Below are 26,768 nucleotides of genomic sequence, written 5' to 3' on the forward strand. Positions count from 1 at the left end.
ATTCCAGCGATTAGTTGGCCCCGTTCACCCACCCCTGCCCTAGTCTGTCCTATATTTTCATGTTTTGCAGCGCATTGCCGTGCCTCAGCTGTTTTACTCACTCGCTGCAGAAGGCAAGTTTTAGAGCTGAAAATAGGGGGGGTTTGAAACGCTGTGCGTACGCGCTCGCCGGATCGTTTTTTACACCGATTGAATCCCACAGCCCCAGAGTCCATTTAAGCTCCCGCGACTGCTTCAGTGACTCAATTCAGCCACCTCTTCCTCTGTCGTCCCCTTCTTCTTCTTTTGCTCTCAATCATGCTAGATCAGGGGTCGCCAACTTTTTGAACCTCAGGGACGACCAAACTCATCATTTTAAATCCCGCGGACCAGAGAGCCTGCAAAAATCCCCCAAAAAAGTCTTCAGGAAAATTCCCCACCCCGTTTTCCTACCAATCAATCGTTCTTTATTTGGGATCGCAGGATACCGTCTCCAGCTCCATTCTCAGGGGGAGAGAGAGAGAGAGAGACTTTTGGCTTTGTGCAAGGAAAGCAGCAGAAGCAGCAGAAGTCTTTCTTTCTCTCCCCCAAACTCCGTCAGAAATGAGTCTTTGTGATGCCGGCACAGCCTCTTGGAGCAGGAGGCCTTGCAGGGTCCCAAAGACCCCTTTCTGATGGAGTTTGGGGGAGAGAAAGAAAGATTTTGGCTGCTTTCCTTGCATGCAGCCAAAAGCAGAAGAAGGAAGAAGCGGAAAGAAGCAGCCCGGTGGCCAGGCCAGGCACGTGGGTCAAGTGGGTCAAGTTCCCCCCTCCGCCCTTTCCCCCCTCCCCTCACTACCTCGTGTTGTTCGCAATGCAAGCGATGCAAGCCTTGTGTTCCCGCAGGCCATGTGGGTGGGGCAGCCTTGTGTTCCCAGGCAGCCTGGATTAATTGTTTTGGGGGTGACATTTCTCTGCCGACCAGCAACATTTTCTCGCAGACCACCAGTGGTCCCCAGCCCACTGGTTGGCGACCACTGTGCTAGATGATAGTGAAGAAATTATAAAGGGGAATTATGTTCCTTTTGAATTTCTAGCAAGCTAGAATCTCACCTTAAATGGAGCTAGGCTGTTATTTACGATTAAGGCCAGAAACTAATAGTCCTTGACTTACAACCCTTAATTAAGTAACCATTTGAAGTTACCAAAAGTGACTGATGACAGTTTTCACATGAGAGTTGCCACATCCCTCCCCCAGTCATGTAATCAAAATTCAGATGCTTGGCAACTGGCTTTACGACGGTTGCAGTGTCCCGAGGCCACGCTGATCCCTTTTCACAACCTTCTGACAAGCAAAGTCAATGGGGAAGCCGGCTTTGCTTAACGACCGTGTGACTGACTTACCAATTGCAGTGATTCACTTCGCAGCTGTGTCAAGGAAGGTCATAAAATGGGGGGGGGAAATTCACTTAACGTCTCGCTTAGCAATGGGCTCCGTTGTAGTTGGAAGCCGGGGACGACTTGTATGTATTGTAGAATCATTTCCAGATTCGACAGAATTGCTGGACCCAAGAAGTGTTAGTACTGCTTTATAAAGCCTCAGTCAGGCCACACCTGAAATACAGCATCCCGTTGTGGTCACCACATCACAAAAAGAATGTTGAGGCTTTCGAAGAAGTGCAAAGAAGAGCAGCTAAGATGATCAAAGGCCTGGAGATTAAAACATATGAAGAACGGTTGCAGGATCTGGGTTTGGCTAGTCTAGAGAAAAGAAGGACTAGGGGGAAAATGATAGCAGCATCCCAGTATTTGAGGGGTTGCCCCAAAGAAGAGGAGGGGGGTCAACTTATTTTTCCAAAGCACCAGAGGGCAAGACAAAAAACAAGGGATGGAAACTAATTAAGGAGATAAACAGCCTAGAATTAAGGAGACACTTCCTAACAATGAGAAAAATTAACCAGTGGAAGAGCTTGCCTTCAGAAGCTGTGGGTGCTCCAACACTGGAGGTTTTTAAGAAGAGACTGGAAAGCCACTTGTCTGAAAGGTAAAGGATCTCCTGGATTGAACAGTGGGGGTGGACTAGAACACCTCCAAGGTCCCTTCCAACTCTGTCATTCTGGAAATTAATCAGAGGAATGGCTTGCCACCAGAAGTCGTGGGTGCTCCAACACTGGAAGTTTTTAAGAAGAGATTGGATAACCATTTGTCTGAAATGATATTAGGGTCTCCTGCTTGAGCAGGGGGGTGGACTAGAAGACCTCCAAGGTCCCTTCCCGCTCTATTCTGATTCTGATTCTGTCCTGTGATCCAATAAGGGGGAGGGGAGTGGAATTCCACTGGAATTTTTGGTGTCCTACTTTGTTGTTGTCCTTCTTTCCCGGATCTCCTCCGGAAAGCGTCACTTTCTGGAAAACTTTCAGAAGGTGAGTTATGCTGAGAAGATAAGATCACTCTTTAAGGTGTCATGCTTAATCATAGTCCAGTAGGTGGAGGAAGGAAGTTATTTCCCCAAGACCAGGAGCTCCTGAGTTTCAGATTTCCCAATTCTGAACAAAAACCAAAAAAAAAGCTTGAAGGTACTGGAAGAGCTTATCTCGAATCCTTCTTATCTTCTCCACCTTCCTTGCTTATTCACAGCGTCATTCCTGCCTTTAACCTCATCCCTGGAACGAGATCCCAAGAGGATCATCTGGGAGATGTTTCTTCATAATGAAGCTAAGAAAGGAAATCGAGGATCTCAGGATATTTTCGCTGTCTGGGTAGACTTGTCCAGTTTTGAGGTCATGAATGCTTTGCAAATACAGGTTGTCCTCGACTAAGGACCAGAATGGAGCCCAAAGGTCCTATTGCTAAGCCAGACCATGGTGGAATGAGTTTGGCCCACATGGTACCACCTTTCTTGCCACAGGATGTTAAGGGAATCACTCAGGGGTGAGGTTCAGCCGGTTTGGCCTGGTTCGTGTGAACCGGATGTTAAATTTACATCTGGTTCGGTGAACCGCTAGTTGAACCGACCAGCCGGCCCCATCCACCTCACCCCGCCCCTCCCAGGAATCTCCACAGGGCCCATTTGGGATGCAGGTAAGTGCAGAGTCCACGCGGAGGCTCTGGGAGGGCAAAAAAACAGGCTGAACCGGAAGTTCCGGAAGTCTGCAAACGGGCCTGTTTCCGGCTCCTGGAGGGCCTCCGGAGCCCGTGGGAGGCCGTTTTTGTCCTCCCAGAGGCCCAAGGGAAGCTTCCAGACTCTGGAGGAGGCGAAAAATGGCCCTCCCTAAAGTTCTGGAAGTCCAGAAATGGGCTTGTTTGTCACCCATCTATTTTTCGTGCCTATAGCAGGACTAGAATTCACCCTTTCCTAGTGATTGGCCCAAAGTCACTCAGCTGGCTTTAATGCCTAAATTGGGGCTAGAATTCACTGTCTCCTGGCTTCCAGCTTAATGCCTTCATCACTAGGTAGTCCAAACTGGCTCTCATTGCTGGGGGTCTACATACACCCAGACCCTTGGTAATAAGAAGATATATTGTTGACACCAACCCAAAGCAAAATGGCGGAAGTAATCCAGCACCAAGAGACTGCATTGTCCTGCACATTGCTAAAATTCCTTTACGGAAAAAGAGGCAACTCACAATTCTTGGAAGTTAATCAGAGTTAGCTGTCGGGATTAGTGGCCCAGAGCTGAGGGGTGGGGGGGTCTCTTTTGAGTGCCGTTTCCCACGCCCATCACCAATGCTCAAAAGCTCATGTCCTACAAGTTCAGCCCGGCTTTTGGTTTTGCAAAGTGGCTGATAACCATCTCGTTCCAAAATCAGTTTATCAGCTTCCCAGCCAGTCTCAGCTTTCTTTCAGGTAACCGAATAACAGAGTTGGAAAGGGAACTTGGAAGTCTTCTAGTCCAACCCCCTCCTCAAGCAGGAGACCCTCTATGACAAGGGTCGCCAACCTTTTGGACCTCAGGGACCACCAAACTCATCATTTCAAATCCCGAGGACCAGAGACCCTGCGAAAATCCCCCAAAAAGTCTGCAAGAAAATTCCGCACCCCGTTATCCTACCGATCAATCGTTCTTTATTTGGGACGGTAGGATACCGTCTCCAGCTCTGTTCTCAGGGGGAGAGGGAGAGAGAGAGACTTTTGGCTTCATGCAAGGAAAGCAGCAGAAGCTGCAGAAGTCTTTCTTTCTCTCCTCCAAACTCCGCCAGAAACGAGTCTTTGCCGGCACAGCCTCTTGGAGCAGGAGGCCTTGCAGGGTCCCAAAGACTTCTGGCAGAGTTTGGGGGAGAGAAAGAAAGACTTTGGCTGCTTTCCTTGCATGCAGCAAAAGCAGAAGAAGAAAGAAGCGGAAAGAAGCAGCCCGGTGGCCAGGCGAGGCATGTGGGGCAAGTTCCCCCCTCCACCCTTTCCCCCTTCCCCTCACTACCTCGTGTTGTTCGCAATGCAAGCAACGCAAGCCTTGTGCTCCCGCAGGCCATGTGGATGGCACAGCCTTGTGTTCCCGCACAGCCTGGATTAGTTAGTTAGTTTACTTTATTGTCATTGCACCTCATACAATGAAATCAAACACCATCTTCAGTGCACATCATGACCATGAAAATAAACACAAACACACATCCTTCACACTCCACATTAATTGCTTGGGGGTGCTTTGGGGCTGAAATTTCTCTGCGGACCACCAAAATTTTCTCACGGACCAGACAAATGGTTGTCCAATCTCTTCTTACAAGCCTCCTGTGATGGAACACCCACAACTTTTAGCAGATTAACAGAGTTGGAAGGGACCTTATAGGTCATTTAGTGACTAGTCCAACTCCTGAAAGCAAAACCTTCCACTGATTCACTGTTCTCACAATCAGGAAATGTCTCCTTAATTCCAGGTTGCTTCTCTCCTTGGTTAGTTTCCATCCATTGCTTCTTGTCCTGCCTTTAGGCACTTTGGAGAATAGCTTGACCCCATCCTCTTCTTTGTGGCAGCGCCTCAAATACTGGAATACTGCTCTCATGTCGCCCCATGTTCATTAAAGTAGACATACCCAATTTCTGCAACCTTTTTTTTTATAGGTTTTAGCCTCCAGCCCTCTGATCACCTTTGTTGAACTCTTTCTAAAGTCTCAACATCTTTTTTATAGAATAGAATTCTTTATTGGCCAAGTGTGATCAGACACACAAGGAATTTGTCTTCGATGCATAAGCTCTCAGTGTACATAAAAAATACATTCATCAAGAATCCTAAGATGCAACACTTAGTGATAGTCATAGGATACGAAATAAGCGATCAAAACCATACTAGGAAACTAAATAAAACAAGATAAATCGTAAAGACACAAGCAACAAGGTTATAGTCATATTCTGTAGTCATATAACATATTCGGTGTTACATTGGGTTGTTTTGTTATATTGTGTTATATTGCAGTGACCCAAACTGGATGCAATATTCCACGTATGGCCTTACCAAGGCATTATAAAGTGGTATTAACATTTCATATGTTCTTGATTCTATCCCTCTGTCCATGCAACCTTGGATTGCATTGTCAGCCTCCAGTGAGAATGGATTTCGCGCAGTGGTGGGATTCAAATAATTTTAACAACCGGTTTTCTGCCCTAAAGGTTTCTACCAACAACCAGTTCGCCAAACTGCTCGGAAAGTTAACAACCGGTTCTACCGAAGTCGTGCGAACTGGCTGAATCCACTGATTCTACGGTTGAACTCTGAACTGCATGGAAAATTATTTTTCATTTCGATCCTGAGACACTGCCTGAACGTGAATGACATTCTACTGCAGAGTGCAATGTTGATGCACTATCGGGTTTTCCATTCAATTGTATAGAATGTGAAGCAGAGGTGGTACTCAGCCGGTTCTGACCAGTTCTGGAGAATCGGTAGCGGAAATTTTGAGTAGTTTGGAGAACCAGCAAATACCACCTCTGACTAGAGTTTTACAGTATCCTTCGCCTGCCACGCCCACCAAGCCACACCCACAGAACTGGTAGGAAAAAAAATTGAATCCCACCACTGATGTGAAGGATGTACGTTTGTGTTTTATTTTTATAGTTATAATGTACGCTGTGTCAACTCATAAAACATTCCTATGCTTGCTTTAGTAGTTTCCATTAAAAAAAGGGGGGAGGAAGGAAATCTGGAAGAGCAGATGCAGCAGTTTGAAAGCGAAAGTACATTCCAACTCTTATCTTTAAAAGATTGTAACTAAACTACCAGAGTTTTTTTTGCCTGGGAATATATTTAATTGGAGAACGTGATTGATGACACCCAGCCTGTGAATGTGCTCAATTGGAGAATCTGATTGATGACACGCCCAGTGGGGGGGAAACAGGGTCACAGGGGACTGTAAATGACGTAGGCCAGAGTTGGCTGCATACAGGGCAGTGCCAGTATATCGCCTCTAATAAATCCTTTGAAGTTTCTTGAAGTTTGACTCGAGAATCATGATTTAATTAGAGCGATTGCTGGAATCCTGATGGCAAATCAAGTGGAAGGGCTACCAATTATCAGAGGCATCTTGGATAAAGAGTAGGAACATCCAGGCCGATCGCCTTATAGCAAGATTCCATGCAGAAAATCCAACCAAGCCTAAGGGGGGTGTTCGCAACCCTAAATTCTATATCTGCACTCAATTTGTTTTTGCTTAATACAGGTCACCTTCAAGAAGTGAGAGGAGCCGAATGTCAACTCATGAACCATTCCTATGCCTGTTTTAGTAGTTGCCATTTTAAAAAAGGGAGGGGAGGAAGGAAATCTGGAAGAGCAGATGCAGTAGTTTGAAAGTGGAAGTACATTCCAACTCTTATCTTCAAAAGATTGTAACTAAACTACCAGAGCTTTTGCCTGGGAATATATTTAATTGGAGAACGTGAATGAGGACACCCAGCCCGTGAATGGGCTCAATTGGAGAATCAGGTTTATGACACACCCAGGGGGGAAACAGGGTCACAGGGGACTGTAAATGACGTAGGCCACAGTTGGCTTCCTACAGGGCAGTGCCAGTAGGTCGCCTCTAATGAACCCTTTGAAGTTTTTTGAAGTTTGGTTTGAGAATCATGATTTAATTAGGGCAATTGCTGGAATCCTGACACACTGAAGATGGAGTTTTATTTCGTTGTACGAGGGGCAATGACAATAAATGAAACTTCCCAGCCGGCTTCCGATGAGCAAAGTCCCCAGATTCAATTAATAACTGTCTGATTCACTTAACAACCATGGTAATAATGGTCATAAAATCGGCTCCATTCACGTGTGATGACTCGTGTTAGGATCAGGCTGACTCAGGATAGAAATTTTTGTGCTAGTTGAGTCATAAATCAAGGACTGCCTGCCGTTTTTTTTCCTTGCTCTGATCTAAACAGGGATTAAGCTAAGAATGTAGGTTATTCCTGTCTGTTGCAATAGGGAAGCAGATGTCCTTAATACGGCTCCTTCTGTTGATAATTATAAGGCATAGTTTATAAATCTCACACCCATTATTTCTCAGATCCAGGGCATAACTTCTCCTAAGCCCAGCATTTTTTAGCTTTCCAAGCCACATAATGAATACAACTTCAGCCATTATTAATGTAACGTCACAACAAATGTGTGAGTGACAGCCTGAAGCAAAGGGAAACAACCACCACCTCAGGGGGGATGAGTTTGAAACCACAAAAATTGGAATACTACATCCAGTTTTGGTCGCCACGATGTAAAAGATGTTGAGACTCTAGAAAGAGGGCAGAGAAGAGCAACCAGGATGATGAGGGGACTGGAGGCTAAAACATATGATGGACGGTTGCAGGAACTGGGCCTGGCTGGTCTAGGGAAGAGAAGGACCAGGGGAGACAGGAGAGCAGCCTTCCAATATCTGAGGGGCTGCCACAGAGAGGAGGAGGAAGGGGTCAAGCTATTCTGCAAAGCACCAGAGAGCAGGACAAGAATCAAGTGGAAACTGATCAAAGAGAGAAGCAACTTAGAACTAAGCAGAAATTTCCTGACAGTTAATAGGATAGGATAGGATAGAATATGAATATGAATATGAATTAGGAATAGGATAGGATAGGATAGGATATCAATTAGGAATAGAATAGAATATGAATATGAATTAAGAATAGAATAGAATATGAATATGAATTAGGAATAGAATAGAATATGAATATGAATTAGGAATAGGATAGGATAGGATAGGATATGAATTAGGAATAGAATAGAATATGAATATGAATTAGGAATAGGATAGGATAGGATGTGAATTAGGAATAGAATAGAATATGAATATGAATTATGAATAGGATAGGATAGGATATGAATTAGTAATAGAATAGAATATGAATATGAATTAGGAATAGGATAGGATAGGATATGAATTAGGAATAGAATAGAATATGAATATGAATTAGGAACAGAATAGAATATGAATATGAATTAGGAATAGAATAGAATATGAATATGAATTAGGAATAGAATAGAATATGAATATGAATTAGGAATAGAATAGAATATGAATATGAATATGAATTAGGAATAGGATAGGATAGGATAGGATATGAATTAGGAATAGAATAGAATATGAATATGAATTAGGAATAGGATAGGATAGGATGTGAATTAGGAATAGAATAGAATATGAATATGAATTATGAATAGGATAGGATAGGATATGAATTAGTAATAGAATAGAATATGAATATGAATTATGAATAGGATAGGATAGGATATGAATTAGGAATAGAATAGAATATGAATATGAATTAGGAAAAGAATAGAATATGAATATGAATTAGGAATAGAATAGAATATGAATATGAATTAGGAATAGAATAGAATATGAATATGAATTAGGAATAGAATAGAATATGAACATGAATTAGGAATAGAATAGGATAGGATAGGATATGAATTAGGAATAGAATAGAATATGAATATGAATTAGGAATAGAATAGGATATGAATATGAATTAGGAATAGAATAGAATATGAATTAGGAATAGGATAGGATAGGATATGAATTGGGAATAGAATAGAATATGAATATGAATTATGAATAGGATAGGATAGGATATGAATTAGGAATAGAATAGAATATGAATATGAATTAGGAATAGAATATGAATATGAATTAGGAATAGAATAGAATATGAATATGAATTAGGAATAGAATAGAATATGAATTAGGAATAGAATAGGATAGGATAGGATAGGATAGGATATGAATTAGGAATAGAATAGAATAGAACAGAATAGAAGACAGATATAGATCAATCTTGGGAGACCTGCAAAATTGACAGCTCTTGTGGCTTCTGTTCCAAGGCAAACGGGGAATTGTTTGTGTGGTGAGTTGCACAATTAAACCAAAACAATTGACAAACTGAAACCCCATTGCTCAATTTAGCCTCACTGGCATTCATAGATAGCAGAGCACTTGTTGCATCACTCAAGGAAAGATGCAGAATGTAGTGGTGCCTGCGTGCAGATAGAACAACGCTATCCTAGTAGGATTACAGGAACACACACACACACACACACACACACACACACACACACACACAGAGGCATAAATACAAACACACACAAAGTGGGAGGGGGGGAGCGAGAGAGATGAGAGACAGAGATAGAGAGGGAGGGAGGGAAAGAGGGAGAGGGGAGAGGGAGGATGGAAGAAAAGAAAAAACGAAAAAACGCAAGGAGGAGGAAAGAAGGAGGAAAGAAGAGAAAGAAAGAAAGAAAGAAAGAAAGAAAGAAAGAGGGAGAGAAGGAAAGAAGGCAGGGGTTGGATTCAATCAGTGTTACTACCGGTTCGGTGAGAGTGTGTTTTGCAGAACTGGGCTGAACTGGTAACATCCCATCCCTGAAGAAAGGAAAGAAGGAGGAAGGAAGGAAGAAAAAGAAAGAAAGAGGGAGGGAGGGAGAAAAAGAAAGAAAAAGAAAGAGAGAGAGAGAAGGGAGGGAGGAAAGAAGGAAGAAAGAAGAGAAAGAAAGAGGGAGAGAAGGAAGGAAGAAAAAAAGGAAAGAAAGAAAGAAGGTGGGAAGGAGGGAGGGAGGGAGAAAAAGAAAGGAGAGAGAGAGAGAGAAGGGAGGGAGGGAGGAAAGAAGGAAAGAAAAGGGGAAAACGACTTAAAGTACATTATCTCAGTGACGATTCCCAAAATGAATTAATTGCTGAATGTTCCTCACTTGTAAAGCAATGCAGATTGGAGGACACGAAAACTGCAAAGTACTTTGCTGTTGTTGATTCCACGCCAGGTTCATCCCATGTTGAACAAACAACATTTCTTTTGCGTTATGTAATACCAAGGCCTCTTTCCAAATCTATGTGGCTGCCTCCATATTCGGTTAACAATTCCTGCCACTGCAGCAAACTAAAGCTGATTTTTAAAAAATTATCTAAGATCGACTGTTGTCACCAGGAGCGACTGTTAGATTTGGCATTGATCTTGCAAAAACGATGGATTTTGATGATGTGATCTGCAAAAGAAAAAAAAAAGGCTAGGAAAGCATCTTTGTTTAGCAGAATATCAATGCCATGACATCTCAACTCTAATAACTTGTTCTGAAGTTGCAATCAATCTATGCATTAAATCCATTGCTTAGGTATATAGTGTTTCATTGTTGTTTATGTACTAATGCATATTATTGTTTTTTATTATCTTTTACAGGAGGACCTGTCCTCTTTTTAATATATTTGTGCAAGTAATGTAATTGGATGTAATTAATAAATGTACAATTATGACATTATTGATTTAGGTGTCCATGTGTAGATGGGGGCGGGGGCCATATTAGTCTTGTTCCAGCACTTAATAATCCTCTCGGCGGCCGTGCTTTTGAAGGCAACTTCTGTTCCATGGGTTGATTTGTTCTCACTGCCAGAAAATTTCTCCTTGTTTCCAGGTTGAATCTCTCCTTGGTCAGTTTCCATCCATTATTCCTTGTCTGGCCTTCAGGTGCTTTGGAAAATGGCTTGACCCCCTCCTCCTCTCTGTGGCAGCCCCTCCAATATTGGAAGATGCTCTCCTGTCTCCCCTGGTCCTTCTCTTCCCTAGACTAGCCAGGCCCAGTTCCTGCAACTGTTCGTTGTATGTTTTAGCCTCCAGTCCCCTAATCATCCTGGTTGCTCTTCTCTGCACTCTTTCCAGAGTCTCAACATCTTTTTAAAAGTGTGGTAACCAAAGCTGGATGCAGTACTCTAGGTGTGGCCTTACTAAGGCTTTATAGAGTGGTATTAGTACCTCACTTGATCTTGATTATATCCCTCTGTTAATACAACTTAGGATTGCATTAGCTTTTTTGGTGGATGCTGCACACTGCTGGCTCCTATTTAGCTGGTTGTCCACTAAGACTCCAAGATCCCTCTCACAGTTCCTGCTATTGAGCCTGGTTTCATCACAGTCTATATGTGTCCTTTTGGTTTTTCTTGCCTAAGTGTAGGACTTTACTTTTCTGTACATTGAATTTCATTTTGTTAGATACGGCCCAGTGTTCCAGTTTGTTAGACTAGAAGACCTCCAAGGTCCCTTCCAACTCTATTATTCTGTGTTGTCTTGCAACCTTTGCACCCTACAAGGTCAATCCACACAATGCACAATGACACAAGGAGATAACCTTCTCGGCAACCATCTTCGCTGCTGGGTTTGGTACTCAACTGATCTACTCCGTCAACACCCCGAAGGACGCAGAGAGATAGCCCATTCCATAAAGTCAAGATAACAATCCCACACAACTAAGGTTGTTGATGTCACAACTGCACTCGGCAGACGTCTTTCCAACTTCCGCTAGATAAGGGCTGAGTCCACAGACAATTCCCTTCTTAGTATTTTTTGCAACCCTCTTGTCTGTTCTTAAATGGCCAAACGAGCTGTTTGAAGAGATCCAAGGGATAATAAAGATAAAAGTTTAATGGTTGAGATGGTAACTTTCCTTTTTCACAGGTTTGTTTTAATGAGTTCACACTTTTCTTGGCTTTTAAGATATATGTTCAGCAACATCTGGAATAATTAGAGTAATTATTTTTCAAAAAGTTAAGCGGTGCCATGTCTCTCTCTCTCTCTTTTTCTTTCTTTCCTTCTTTCTTTCTTTCCTTTTCTCTCTCTTTCTCTCTCTCTTTCTTTCCTTCTTTCTTTCCTTCCTTAATTCCTTCTTTTTTCTCTTTATTTCATTCTCTCTCTTTCTTTCTCTTTCCTTTCTTCCTTCCTTCTTCCTTCCTTTTTTCTTTCCTTTCTTCTTTCCTTCCTTCCTTCCTTCTTTCTTTTTCACTTTCTTTCTTTCTCTTTTTTTCTTTCTTTTTCTTTCTTTTTCCTTATATTTATCCCACCTTTATGATATGCTTTATAGGGAACTCAAGGTAGCAAACACACCAACAACACACCTTCCTCCTCCTATTTTACCCACAACAACAATTCTGTGAGGTAGATTGGGTTGAGAGAGGATGACTGGTCCAAAGTTATCCAGCCAGCTTTCATGCCTAAAGACAGGACTAGAACTCACCATCTCCTGGCGGCCGGCTCAAAAATCACCCAGCAATTTTTATGCCTAAGGTGGAGCCAGAACTCACAGTCTCCTTGGGATTGGCCCAAAGTCATCCAGTCAGCTTTCAAAGGTAAGATTTGTGGAGTGGAGGAGGAGGATTGTTGGGTCCTTGGTGCTCTCTGAGTTGGGTTGTATTCTTGCCGACATTTCATGACCCAACCGGTGGTGAGATTCAAAAACGTTTACTACCGGTTCTGTGGTCGTGGCAGGGGAAGGAGACTGTAAAATCTCCAGTCAGAGGTGGGATTTGCCGGTTCTCTGAAGTACTAAAGATTTCCGCTACCGGTTCTCCAGAACTGGTCAGAACCTGCTGAATACCACCTCTGGACCCAACTAGGTAACACCATCAGTTTTAGAATGGAGTGACGTTTGTGGAGAAGAGGAGGGGGAGGGGGAGAAAGAGAAGGAGGGGGAGGGAGAGGAGGAGGAGGGAGGAGGGGGTGGGAAGGAGAGAGATGGGAAGGAGAGGGAGAGGGAGGAGAGGGAGGGGAGGGGAGAAGGAGGAGGGGAGGAGGAGGGGAGGAGGCGGAGGATGGGAGAAGGAGGAGGGAAGGGGGAGGAGGAGGAGCAGAGGAGGAAGGGGAGAAGGGAAGGGGGAGGAGAGGGGAGAGGGAGGGGAGGAGGAGGGAGGAGGGGGAAGGTGAGGGGAGGAGCAGAAGAGGAGAGAAGAGGGGAAGGGGCAGGGGAGGGATAAGAGGAGAGGGGGAGGAGGAGGAACAGAGAAGGAGGAGTGGGGTGAGGGAGAAGGGGAAGGGGAGGGGAGGGGAGGAGGTGGAGGATGGGAGAAGGAGGAGGGAAGGGGGAGGAGGAGGGAGGAGGGAAGGAGGGGGAGGGGAGGAGGACGAGGAGGACGAGCGGAGGAGGAAGGGGAGAAGGAAGGGAAGGGGGAGGAGGAGAGGGGAGAGGGAGGGGAGGAGGAGGGAGGAGGGGGAAGGTGAGGGGGAGGAGCAGAAGAGGAGAGAAGAGGGGGAGGGGGAGGGGAGGGATAAGAGGAGAGAGGGGAGGAGGAGGAGCAGAGAAGGAGGAGTGGGGCGAGGGAGAAGGGGAGGGGGAGGGGGAGGAGAGAACCAACCTGCAATTAAGGAGAAAATCCCTTAATCTCTGTGAAGTGTCTCAGTTTTCCAGATCATGGTTGTGCTATGACTACCATTAAGTGTTGTACCTGATGATTCTTGACTCTTGACGAACGTATCTTTCCTTTTATGCACACTGAGAGCATTTGCACCAAGACAAATTCCTCGTGTGTCCAATCACACTTGGCCAATAAAGAATTTTCTATTCTATTTTAAAGTCACTTTTTCCTGTCACATGTAACTTCAAACGGTCACTAAAGACCTAAGCTGTAAATCAGGGACCAGCTGTCGTTTCATCCCAGTTCTTACATTGGACCTTCCTGGATCTGCCTCTCTTTGGGTAGCTCCGTCATCAGGTTTTCCAATCAGTTGCGCAACATTGTAATGTCTGCGGGGTGTTTTCCTTCTCAGAATGGCACCTGGCACGAAGCCAATCTCTTTGGCCCACATCCTTTACCCAGGCAGGGATCCCAGGATAATTTACCTGTCAACAGAAAAGAGCCAGGGCTAATTAAAACCTGTAATTTTTCTTATGCACAAAACGGGTGGCTCCGTTTACCCTCTCTGGAGCCCACAGGTTGACTTAGCAAGACAGATAACAGATAATCAGAGTTGGAAGGGACCTTGTCCAACCCCCCACCCAAGCAGAAGACCCTACAGCATTTCTGACAGGTGGGAGTCCAATCTCTTCTTGAAAGTCTCAACTGATGGCGCTCCCACAACTTCCGAGGGCAACTTCTGTTCCATGGGTTGTTTGTTCTCACTGTCAGAAAGTTTCTCCTTATTTCCAGGTTGAATCTCTCCTGGATGAGTTTCCATCCATTATACCTTGTCTGGCCTTTGGGTGCTTGAGAAAATAGCTTGACCCCTTCCTCCCTGTGGCAGCCCCTCAAATATTAGAAGTCTGCTATCTTGTCTCCCCTGGTCCTTCTCTTCACTAGACTAGCCAGGCCCAGTTCCTGCAACCATTCTTCATATGTTTTAGCCTCCAGTCCCCTAATCATCCTGGTTGCTCTTCTCTGTACTTTTTCTAGAGTCTCAACATCTTTTTTATAATGTGGCGACCAAAACTGGATGCAGTACTCTAGGTGTGGTCTTACAAAGGCTTTACTAAGTGGTGTTAGTACCTCACTTGATCTTGATTGTATCCCTCTGTTAATGCAATTTAGGATTGCACTGGCTTTTTTGGCTGCTGCTGCACACGGCTGGCTCCTATTTAGCTGGTAGTCCACAGCCTGTCTCCACCAAGATGCCTCATTTGTTTGCATTTGAGCACTGTCTGCTTTTTTTCAGACAACAAACAAACCAGGAACCAAATTCAGAGCTGATTTTTTCCTCTCCTCAAAATTAAGGAGACTTCCTTTGGCAGAATCCCATGCTGTTACTCAAGTACTGTTACTACTCTATAAAGCCTTATTAAGGCCACACCTAGAATCCGGCATCCACTTTTGGTCACCACACTTTTAAAAAGAGGTTGAGACTCTAGAAAAAGTGCAGAGAAGAGTAACTAAGAGGATTAAAGGCTTGGAGACTAAAACATACATTGTAGGGTTACAGGAACTGGGCCTGGCTAGTGTAGTGAAGAGAAGGACCAGGGGAGACATGATAGCAGTCTTCCAATATTTGAGGGGCTGCCCCGGAGAGGAGGAAGGGGTCAAGCTATTCTCCAAAGCACCCTTGAAGGCCAGACAAGGAATAATGGATGGAAACTGATCAAAGAGAGATTCAACCTGGAAATAAGGAGGAATTTCTTGACAGTGAGGACAGTCAACCGATGGAACAGAAGTTGCCCTCGGAAGTTGTGGGAGCTTCATCCCTGGAGGCTTTCAGGAAGAGACTGGACTGCCATCTGTCAAAAATGGTGTAGGGCCTCCTGCTTAGGTGGGGGGTTGGACTAGATGACCTACCAGGTCCTTTCTGAGTCTATTAATCTCTATCTGTTCTTTCCCTAAAGGAACAAAGAAGAGGGAATCCAGCTATTCTCCAAAGCAGCTGAAGGCAGGACAAGAAGCAAGAGATGGAAACTGAAAGAAGCAACCTGGATCTAAGGAGGAGGAAGAAGAGGATGGTGGGGTCCTTGGTGCTTTCTCAGTCTGGCTGTTTTCTTGCAGATGTTTCATTACCCAACTAGGTAACTTCAGCATTGATGATGTTCCCTAGTTTGGTAATGAAACATCTGCAAGAAAAGTACCAAGCTCAGAGAGCACCAAGGACCCCACAGTTTCTTCTTTCTTCTTCTTCTTCTTCTTTCTCTTCTTCTTCTTCTTCTTCTTCTTCTTCTTCTTCTTCTTCTTCTTCTTCTTCTTCTTCTTCTTCTTCTTCTTCTTCTTCTTCTCTTCTTCTTCTTCTTCTTCTTCTTCTTCTTCTTCTTCTTCTTCTTCTTCTTCTTCTGCTCCTTCTCTTATTTCTTCTTCTCTATCCTCCTCCACCTCCTCCTTCCCCACTCTGCAAACCCCAGGCCCTGCTAGCACTGATAACATTACATGCTTTGCTAATAAAATGTCTGCAAGTAAACTACCAAGCTCAGAGAGCACCAAGGACCCCACAGTTCTCTCCTCCCCCACCCTTCAAGCACTGATGAAGTTATCCAACATCTGCAAGAAAGCCACCAAGCCCAGAGAGCAGCCAGGAGCCCCACAGTTCAACCCTGAGCTAGAAACTTCCTCTTCCATCAATCTGCAGGAGGTGCGCAATTTGTGTGTGCACTTCCTGCTCCTTGGGGGAAACACCTTGCAGATTTTTTTTTGTCCCTGCCCTTCTCTCTCTCTTCCCAATCCCTCTCCAAAAAGCTTCAGAACTGGAGAAGCTGGCTTCTCTTGGCTGCCTTCCCAACCCTTCAACATCCTCCAACTTTCCCCTGCCTTGCAATTTCTGGCAGGTTGTTTACCATTTGACCCAAAGGGTGGAGGCAGAGGGGATGAAAAGGGCTGGCTTCCCAATGGCCAGCTGGGTTTTTGGAGGGCAGTGCAACAGGACGGAAAGGCTGTCTGGAGATAGGCCTGGTCATGCCGGATGGGGTGGGAGGGAGTTGGGAATCCATGAATCATGATTGAATTGACAGGGGCAGCTCCAGATCAAACCTGCTTTGCCAGTGCCGGGCAACTGAGAGACAGAGTGATGAGTAAACATATTGTTTAGGTCTACTTTGAAGTGCTTTCCCATGGTCTGGAGAAGAATGGGATGGAATGGGATAGGATAGGACAGGACAGGACAGAACAGAACAGAACAGAACATTATTATACATTATATAATATTATATAATACTGTAGTTGAGAAAATCCAGAAATATTTCACAAGAAGAGTTCTCCACTCCTCTACTCGTTGCAGAAGACCTTATGCCACCAGACTCGAAATTCTAGACCAAGAAAACCTAGAACTACGCCGCCTTCGGTCCGATCTAAGTATAGTATATAAAATCATACATTGCAATGTCCTACCTGTCAATGAATACTTCAGCTTCAACCATAACAACACAAGAGCAAACAATAGACACAAACTCAAGGTAAACCGCACCAAACTTGATTGCAGGAAATACGACTTCAGCAACAGAGTGGTCAATGTCTGGAATACTCTACCTGACTCTGTGGTTTCTTCCCCAAACCCCAAAAACTTTAACCTTGGACTGTCTACTATTGACCTCACCCCTTTCCTAAGAGGTCTGTAGGGGGCGTGCATAAGCGCACCAACATGCCTACTATCCCTGTCCTATTGTTTCTTTTATATATTTTATTCTTTTTCTTATATGTATCCATGTATTCATAACTATGTTTTTACTTATACCTACTGTCTTGTAAGTCCAACTCCCCCCAACACTTAGGCAGGAAACCCTAGACCATTCCAGACAAATGACTTTTCAGTTCCTTCTTGAAAGCCTCCAGTGTTGGAGCACCCACAATTTCTGGAGGCAAGTTGTTCCACTGGTTAATTGTTCTAAGTGTCAGGAAATGACTCCTTAGTTTTAGGTTGGATTTCCTTCTGAGGAGTTTCCATATATTAAGTAACAGAATAACAGCATTGGAAGGGACCTTGGAGGTCTTCCAGTCCAGCCCCCTGCTCCAGCAGGAGAACCTATACCATTCCAGACAAATGCCTGTCCAGTCTCTTCTTCAAAACCTCCAGTGATGGAGCATCCACAACTTCTGAAGGCAAGCAGTTCCACTGGTTAATTGTTGCCACTGTCAGGAAATTCCTTCTTAGTTCTAGGTTGCTTCTCCCCTTGTTGAGTTTCCATCCGTCGCTTCTTCTCCTGCCTTCAGGTGCTTTGGAGAATAGGTTGACCTCCTGTTCTTTGTGGCAGCTCCTGGGATATTGGCAATTGTTGTAAGGGTGAGGACCAGCTGGAAATCACTGTTTCCAATCCCATGGAAGTTCGAACAGTCACTAAACGAATGGTTGCAATTGAAGGACTACCATATGGTAGTGGGTAAGGCCACACTTGGAATACTGCATTCAGTTTTGGTCGCCACGATGTAAACAAGAAGTTGAGACTCAAGAAAGAGTGCAGAGAAGAGGAAGAAAGAGGATTAGGGGACTGGAGGCTCAAACATATGAAGAACGGTTGCTGGAACTGGGCCTGGCTAGTCTGATGAAAAGAAGGACTAGGGGAGACACAATAGGACTGTTCCAATATCTCAGGAACTGCTCCAAAGAAGAGGCAGTCAAGCTATTCTCCAAAGCACCTGAAGGCAGGGCAAGAAGCAGCGGGTGGAAACGGATCAAGGAGAGAAGCAACCTAGAACTAAGGAGGAATTTCTCGACAGTGAGAACAATTAATCAGTGGAACAGCTTGCCTCCAGAAGTTGTAAACGCTCCAACACTGGGAGTTTTTAAAAATATATTGGATAACCATTTGTCTGAAGTGGTATAGGGTTTCCTGTGGTATAGGCAGGGGGTTGGACTAGAAGACGTCCCTTCCAAAGTCCCTTCCAACTGTTATTCTATTCTATATCATAAAAAAGGATTGATGGATACATAATTTTGCAATGCAGTGTGAGCTCAGGAAATGTTTCCAATTCTTTGCTGGAGTACAGTCATCCAGCCAGCTTGCTACCCCTGCACCAAGTATTACAAAATATGCCAGAAAAATGTCCTGATGTGAACCACGGATAGGTTACAACCCTCCCTGTGGGTTTTTGCTGTACCTATGAGAACTAACAGCCTTTGGACCGGTCCTGCAAATACCCAGGAGTTATGTAGGATTAAAAGGCGATTCAAAAGTCTTGCGTTCTGAACACCCCACCCTGAGGCTGTTTGCAAGTTTCTCCTGCTTTTCTCCCCCCCTCCCCCGGTTGTGGGTTTGACAAGCTCCAGCATCCTGGGAGCAGGTGAGTACAGGTGTGCAGGAAATGAAATTCTGCAGCTTTTACCTGGAGGCGTGATTTACCTGGCCCAGGCAGCATTAACCCGTTGCAGGAGCGCAAAGGAAATATTTCCACCCTTACGGTTTGGGTGCCGCTTGATGCCGGATCGAATCCTGCTCTTTGGCAAGAGTGCCACTGAGCATGTACAAAATGCAGACTGCTGAATCAAGGGTGAGAGTCAGGGGAGGCTCTATGCCATGAAGATTGTTAGATCTGGATATATTTTTTCCCCATAATTACAGACATGCAACTTCACAGGTATATCTGTCTCTCTACTCCAGGGAACTCCAAATTTAGCCACTTTTACAGATTAGAGATTAACAGAGTTGGAAGGGACCTTGTAGGTCATCTAGTCAGGGGTCACCAACCTTTTGGATCTCAGGGACCACCAAATGCATCATTTCAAATCCCGCGGACCAGAGACCCTGGGAAAATCCCCCCAAAAGGCTGCAGGAAAATTCCTCACTCCATTTTCCTACCGATTGATCATTCTTTATTTGGGATCGCAGGATACCGTCTCCAGCTCCGTTCTTAGGAGGAGAGAGAGAGAGACTTTTGGCTTCATGCAAGGAAAGCAGCAGAAGCAGCAGAAGTCTTTCTTTCTCTCCCCCAAACTCTGCCAGAAATGAGTCTTTGTGAGACTTGTCACGCTGGAGCAGCCTCTTGGAGCACGAGGCCTTGCAGGGTCCCAAAGACTCATTTCTGGCAGAGTTTGGGGGAGAGAAAGAAAGACTTTGGCTGCTTTCCTTGCGTGCAGCCAAAAGCAGAAGAAGAAAGAAGTGGAAAGAAGCAGCCCAGTGGCCAGGCGAGGCACATGGGTTGAGTTCCCACTCTGCCCTTTCCCCCTTCCCCTCACTACCTCGTGTTGTTGCCAATGCAAGCGACACAAGTCTTGTGTTCCCACGAGCCATGTGGGCGGCACAGCCTTGTGTTCCCGCGCAGCCTGGATTAATTGCTTTGAGGGTGACATTTCTCTGCTGACCACCAACATTTTCTCGCAGACCACCAGTGGTCACCCGATCCACTGGTTGGTGACCACTGTTCTAGCTAATCTAAATCTCCCGGCACAGCAGAACAACTGATGGTTGGGAAGAAGAAAAAAAAAGGAAAAATAGCAATGTAGCAGGCAAATTTTGCCAGGTGAGTGGGCGGGGAGGGTTCCCGCGGGCCATGTGGCCGGCTCAGCCTTGTGTTCCCGCACAGCCTGGATTGCTTCGGGAGGTGCTCTGGGGGTGATATTTCTCTGCGGACCACCAAAATTTTCTCGCGGACTACTGGTTGGCAACCACTGTTCTAGGGGTCTCCTGCTTGAGCATGGGGTTGGACTAGAAGACCTCCAAGGTCCCTTTCCAAACTTTTTGTTTTTCTGCTAATGTGGAAAATCTTGCTTTCAGAAGATGTGGGTGCTCCATCAATGGACGTTTTCAAGAAAGAGATTGGACAGGCATTTGTCTGAAATGGTACAGGCCTCCTTTGTTATTTTCCACTCTGCATTCTGTATTAACTCAGCCAAGGAGATGGGATCTCCATCTCAAATGGCAAGAAGAATAAAGGGAGGGTCAACCAACTTTTCTGGGAGTTGATGTCCATGCATCTTCAAGTCGTTGAGGTTGAGAAATGCTGGTCTAGAGAATTGCACACTGTTCATGCTTATTGTGCAGATGTGTCATACCAGCTCAGAAAATGGGTTCAGGAAGCAATCATTATTACAATTATATTTGCATAAGCACTTATGCAAATACAACCTCAGACAGTTAAGTCAGCAGTCAAGCAGACGTTCCTGGTCTTAAGATTTCCAGCTTCTCCACCCAAAGCATCTTAAGAGAAGATGTCCCTCAGATGGAGTAGATGCCCTGGATCGGAAGAACCAAACTTCTAACCTAACAATCAAGATGTTTCCCAGATCCAGATTTGTTCTCCCACCTAGACCTCCAGCCAAAGTGGTCTCTTGCTGCATTCTTTTGACTCCCTCGATCTCAACATCTTGACTACTTACTGCCGGTGACTCATCTTGGCCCTTGAATACTGTAGAGCTGTTCAGCAAATACACATAAGAACAGCCTTTCTGGTCATTGCGTAATTGAGATTGTTCAATCAAGCGTGGAAAGCGCAGGGCAGAGCCCGCGGCTGGAGCAGGTTGGGGGAGGAGAGCATTATGTAAAGCTTATGGAAGACTCACTCTGGAAGATAGCTGAACCCGGTCTGAGGGCCAAAAAGGGAGGCAGGAATGAATAGCAGTGCAGAGTCTACGTGAATGCTGGAATAGAGTCTACAACAGCCATTTGTCAGGGTTCCGGCGATTGCCCTAATTAAATAATGAGCCTCGAGCCAAGCTTCAAAAAAAATTCAAGATTTATTAGGAGCAACACGCAGGCATTAACCTAAATGAAACCAACTGTGGCATACGTAATTTACAGTCACCTGGGACCCTGTTTCCCCCTCCCCCCTGAATGTGTCATAAATCAGATTCTCCAATGAAGCATGTTTGGGCTGGGTGTCATCAATCATGTTCTCCAATGAAGGATTTTCTTGGGCAGAAGATCTGGTAGCCTAGCTACAATCTTTGTAGGTAAGGGTGGAATGTACTTCTGGTTTTAAAACTGCTGTAATGCTCCTTCATATTTCTCCCCGCCCCCCTCCCCCATTGTTTATGGCAACTCGAAAACAGGCATAAGAATGTTTTATGAGTTGACACAATGTTTCTCAACTTTAGTTGTGTGGACTTCAACTCCCAGAAATGAACCTGTGTGGACCGACTTCCATTTGTGTAGACTTCAACTTGCAGAGTTGTGGTGGACTTTTAACTCCCAGAAGCTGTGTGGACTTTCAACACACAGAACTGAAGTTGTGTGAACTTTCAACTCCCAGAATTGAACCTATGTGGATTTCAACTCCCAGAGTTGTGGTGAACCAACTCCCAGAAGCTATGTAGACTTCAATACACTGAAGATGTGAGGACTAACTCCCAGAATTGAACCTGTGTGAACTTCCAGAAGCTGTGTGGACTTCAACACCCAGAATTAAAGCTGTGTGGACCAATGTGGAGTTATGTGGACTTCAACTCCCACAGGAGTTTTGGTGGACTTCAGCTCCTAGAATTGAAGCTGTCTGGGGAATTCCGGGATTTGAAGTCCTGAGGTTGAGAAACAATGGCCTCCAGTGTTGCAGTTGGGAGACCTGGCTACGGAGACTTCTCCAACAAACACACCTGAAAGACTGTGATGTTGAGCTCAGATCCGTGGGTATCCTATTTATTAATTACTACTACCCATGACCCCTTGGGTCATTGTTCAGAGGTATTTCTTTAACAGATTTGCTATGGGTCCATTTTGTCAAAACCTGGAAAAGTGGGTTTACAGAAAAACCAGCATAAAAAAAAAATGGTCACGGAACTGTAAGACATTGCAAATGGCCATAAATGCCGGCTGACAGGAGATTCCTGTTCTGGAGGGAATCGTGGCCTCAGCCCTCACCAGATTTAACCCAAGCCTTTGCTTCTTAAATGTCTTAAATCTCTTCTATTCTGATCATATTTTCCTTCCAGGTAGGGAGAGGAATAGGGGTGGGCTTCAAAAATTTTAGTAACAGGTTCTCTGCCCAGCTGCTGGGTGGGCGTGGCCTAGTCAGCCTCCTGCACCAAGGCGGGAAGGGCATTTTTGCCCTCCCCAGACTCTGGAGGCTGCCCTCGGGCCTCTGTTAGGGCGAAAATGGAGTCCCCCGGGCTCCGGACGCTTCCCTCGGGCCTCTTGGGAGGGCGAAATGGACTCCCGGGCTCCGGAGGCTTCCCTCAAGTCTCTGGGAGGGCGAAAATGGATTCCCCGGGCTCCGGAGGCTTCCCTCAAGTCTCTGGGAGGGCGAAAATGGACTCCCGGGCCCGGAGGCTTCCCTCGGGCCTCTGGGAGGGCGAAATGGATTCCCGGCCCGGAGGCTTCCCTCAAGTCTCTGGGAGGGCGAAAATGGACTCCCGGGCTCCGGAGGCTTCCCTCAAGCCTCTGGGAGGGCGAAAATGGATTCCCCGGGCTCCGGAGGCTTCCCTCAAGTCTCTGGGAGGGCGAAAATGGACTCCCCGGGCTCCGGAGGCTTCCCTCGGGCCTCTTGAGAGGACGAAATGGACTCCCCCGGGCCCGGAGGCTTCCCTCGGGCCTCTGGGACAGCAAAAACGGACTACCCCAGGCTCTGGAGGCCCTCCGGAAACCAGAAACAGACCCATTTCCGGACTTCCGGAAGGCTCGTTTTTCACCCTCCCAGAGCCTCCACACGGACTCTGCACTTACCTGCATCCAAAATGGCCTGCACGGGGACTCTAGGGAGGGGAGAGGAGGGGTAGGTGGGGCCAGCCAGAGGTGAGATTTCCGGTTTGCCGAACCGGCCATAAACAATGATAAAATTAGCTAAGGGTTCGCCCGAGAAGCGAAGTGATGCTTGATTTGAATAGAATAGAATAACAGAGTTGGAAGGGACCTGGGAGGCCTCCTAGTCCGTTTGATTTCAACTCAGGGAACGAAGAGACATTTTCCAGTGTTTCTTTGACCAGAAGGCGAAGAGGTTGAGTAAAGTCCTTTATTGGAGGCACCAGGCTCACCTGAATGCACCTCGGGAAGGAGACTAGGATGCAAAGAGCTTTCAATCACAATGTAACAAAAATCTAGACAAAAAAAAATCTAAAGGAAAAAAAAAAGTTATGGGGGTGAGAAGAACCCACCGTCCACAATTTCCAAATCCAAGGGTGATTCTAGATGGACCATTTCTCTGTCCGAGCGTCCAAAGCTTTGACCAGGCCTTCCCCCAAGATCTTGAAGTCTTCCAAAATAGCCTCCACGTTGGGAACTACCGTTGGCTGAGAACTTACTTTGGATATCATCCTTCCCTTAATGTTTGTTACCTGGTGGAATGAAGAGAAGGACATTCAATGACTGCCAATAATCGAACAAGTTACACACGGGGTCCTGGGTGCCCGATTGTTTCAACATCGGCATAGTTCATGGCATTTTGGTTACAAAAACTAAGGACCTGCTTATCCACAGGTTTATCCCCATATACAGAGAGCCCTTGACTTACAATAGTCCATTTAGGGACTGTTCAAAGTTACAACGGCAGTGAAAAAAGGTGAGCTATGACCAGGGGAGGGGTTCAAAAATCCCAGCAACCGGTTCGCTGCCCGGTTGCTGGGTGGGCGTGGCCATGGTGGGCGTGAACTTCCTGTTTCCAACTTCTGGAGGGCCTCCAGAGCCCAGGGGAGGCCGTTTTCACCCTCCGCAGGGTTCAGAGGCTTCCCCCGGGACTCTGGGAGGGCGAAAACAGCCTCCCCTGGGCTCTGGAGGCCCCCGGAAGCTGAAAACGGGCCCGTTTCTGGACTTCCGGAAGGCCCATTTTTCCCCCTGCTGGAGCCTCCACACGGCATGCGTGTGCCAGAAACCAGAAGAGCAACAGGCGACGGCTGGCATTCCCGAAGAGATGGCTCTGCGTGCCACTTTATTTATTTATTTTGATTTGTCAATTGCTTACAAGATAATAGGTATAAGTATATATATAGTTATGAATACATGAAACGGATACATATAAGAAAAATAAAAAGAAACAATAGGACAGGGACGGTAGGCACGTTGGTGCGCTTATGCACGCCCCCTACAGACCTCTTAGGAAAGGGGTGAGGTCAATAGTAGACAGTCTAAGGTTAAAGTTTTTGGGGTTTGGGGAAGAAACCACAGAGTCAGGGAGAGGATTCCAGACATTGACCACTCTGTGGCTGAAGTCGTATTTCCTGCATTCAAGTTTGGTGCAGTTAACCTTGAGTTTGTATCTATTGTTTGCTCTTGTGTTGTTGTGGTTGAAGCTGAAGTATTCATTGGCAGGTAGGACATTGCAATGTATGATTTTATATACCATACTTAGATCGGACTTCATCACTTCTGGCACGCGTGCCATAGGTTCGCCATCACAGGTAAATACAATATTTGCAGATAAGCCTATCCACAGATCTAGCCAATCACAATTTTGGAGATATATTTTGGCAGCTAGAATTCTTAGCTTATCTTCGAATATATATGAGGTAGCTTTTTATTACGGGTACACAATAATTTCTTTCTTTTGGTTTTTTTTTTTTTTTTTAGAAAATGAGGGAATTCTCACGAAAACGCTAAACCTCCGCAAGAGTTAGTTAAAGTTAAAATGTTTACCAACAGTAGAAACTGAGGACAATCAATCAAATCTCAATAGAATAGGAATAGGAATAGACTTCTTTATTGGCCAAGTGTGATTGGACACACAAGAAATTTGTCTTTGGTGCATAAACTCTCAGTGTACATAAAGAAAAAAAATATTCATCAAGAATCATAAGACACAACATTTAGTGATAGTCATAGGTTACCAATAAGCAATTAAATCATACTAGGAAACAAATAAAACAATATAAATTGTAAAGATACAAGCAACACGGTTATAGTCATAAGTGGGAAGAGATAGATACTAGGAAGGATGAGAAGAGTAGTAGTAATACAGTCTTAGTAAATAAGTTGGACAGTGTTGGGGGAATTAGTTGTTTAACAAAATGTTGGCATTTGGGGGAAAAAAACTGTACTTGTGTCTAGTTGTTTCATGTGCAGTGCCCTATGGCGTCATTTTGAGGGTAAGAGTTGAAACAGTTTATGTCCAGGATGTGTCAATCAAATCTCAATCAATCACATCTCAAGAGTTGAACGCTCACCTTGAAGGGCTGGGGTTCAAAGGCCGAAGGCTTCCAGAGAACCCCAATAACGACTCCTCCATATTTGTCATAGAAGAATAGGGCGAAGTCACTGAAGGCTTCCTGCAGTGAGAAAGGGTCCATTAAAAGAAACTGCCAACATCTCCAAGTCTACTCAATCTTCATGATTCCAAGATGGCAACTGCCATCTTGACCTCCTCCCCCCATACAGGGTGACCCTGCCCAGTATTATTTCAGCTTGCAACAGGACAAGTAACAAGTCTACCTTCAGTTGAAGGTGTCTCTTTTAACTCCTAGAATGGAAACGGTTGGCCTTAGCTTTCTTCCAGGGCCTTTGACTCTACAGAGGACCTTGATACTCTTCGAGTTTGGGTGTTTCTTTGCTGCAGACGTTTTATGACTCAGCTGGGGAATATCATCCAGGCTAGAAAGGGGTTGGCTCTGTTTAGATGCAGTGGCTTGCCCTATCAGTGATGGTGGAAGTGTTCTTGGTAGTTCCTTAAGTAGGCGTGGGATGGATGGATGGATGGATGGATGGGGAGAGAGAGAGGGGGGGAGGGGGGAAGAGGAGGGGGGGAGGAGGAGGAGGAGAAGGAGGACGAGGGGATGATGACATCATCAGTGCTAGAAGGGAAGGGAGTTTGTGGAGTGGAGGAGGAGGAAGAAGAAGAGGTAGAAGAAGAGGAAGAGGAAGAAAAAGAAGAGGAGGAAGAAGACACCATCAGTGCTAGAAGGGAAGGGAGTTTGTGGAGTGGAGGAGAGGAGGAGGAGGAAGAAGAAGAGGTAGAAGAAGAAGAGGAAGAGGAAGAAAAAGAAGAGGAGGAAGAAGAAGACATCATCAGTGCTAGAAGGGAAGGGAGTTTGTGGAGAGGAGGAGGAGGAAGAAGAAGAGGTAGAAGAAGAGGAAGAAGAGGAAGAAAAAGAAGAGGAGGAAGAAGACATCATCAGTGCTAGAAGGGAAGGGAGTTTGTGGAGAGGAGGAGGAGGAGAACTATGGTCTCCTTGGTGGTCTCCAAGCTTGGTGGTTTCCTTCAAAATTCGGAGGCTTGGCAACTGACTCATATTTATGACCGTTGTAATATCCCAGGGTCATATGATCACTTTTACGGCCTCCTAAAGAGCAAAATTAATAGGGGAGCAAGATTCACTTTACAACCATGTTGCCAACTTAATG

The 26,768-nt window shown here is 45.3% G+C and overlaps 1 protein-coding gene across 1 annotated transcript in view; it reads right to left on the reverse strand.

Moving 5' to 3' along the window:
• Positions 1–23,437: 23,437 nt before the first annotated feature.
• NOL6 (nucleolar protein 6) overlaps positions 23,438–26,768 on the reverse strand; it is an 83,304-nt gene continuing 79,973 nt past the window's right edge. The window contains exons 25-26 of the mRNA XM_087958730.1: positions 25,595–25,696; positions 23,438–23,773 (exon numbers count right to left, since the gene is read on the reverse strand). Coding sequence (XP_087814856.1) covers positions 23,624–23,773; positions 25,595–25,696 — 252 coding nt within the window. The 3' untranslated portion in view covers positions 23,438–23,623. The remainder of the gene's footprint in view (positions 23,774–25,594; positions 25,697–26,768) is intronic.

The sequence above is a fragment of the Notechis scutatus genome, chromosome 2, assembly GCF_049901735.1.
Source record: "Notechis scutatus isolate UNSWTSFEM ecotype Mainland chromosome 2, rNotScu1.2, whole genome shotgun sequence".
Taxonomy (NCBI): domain Eukaryota; kingdom Metazoa; phylum Chordata; class Lepidosauria; order Squamata; family Elapidae; genus Notechis; species Notechis scutatus.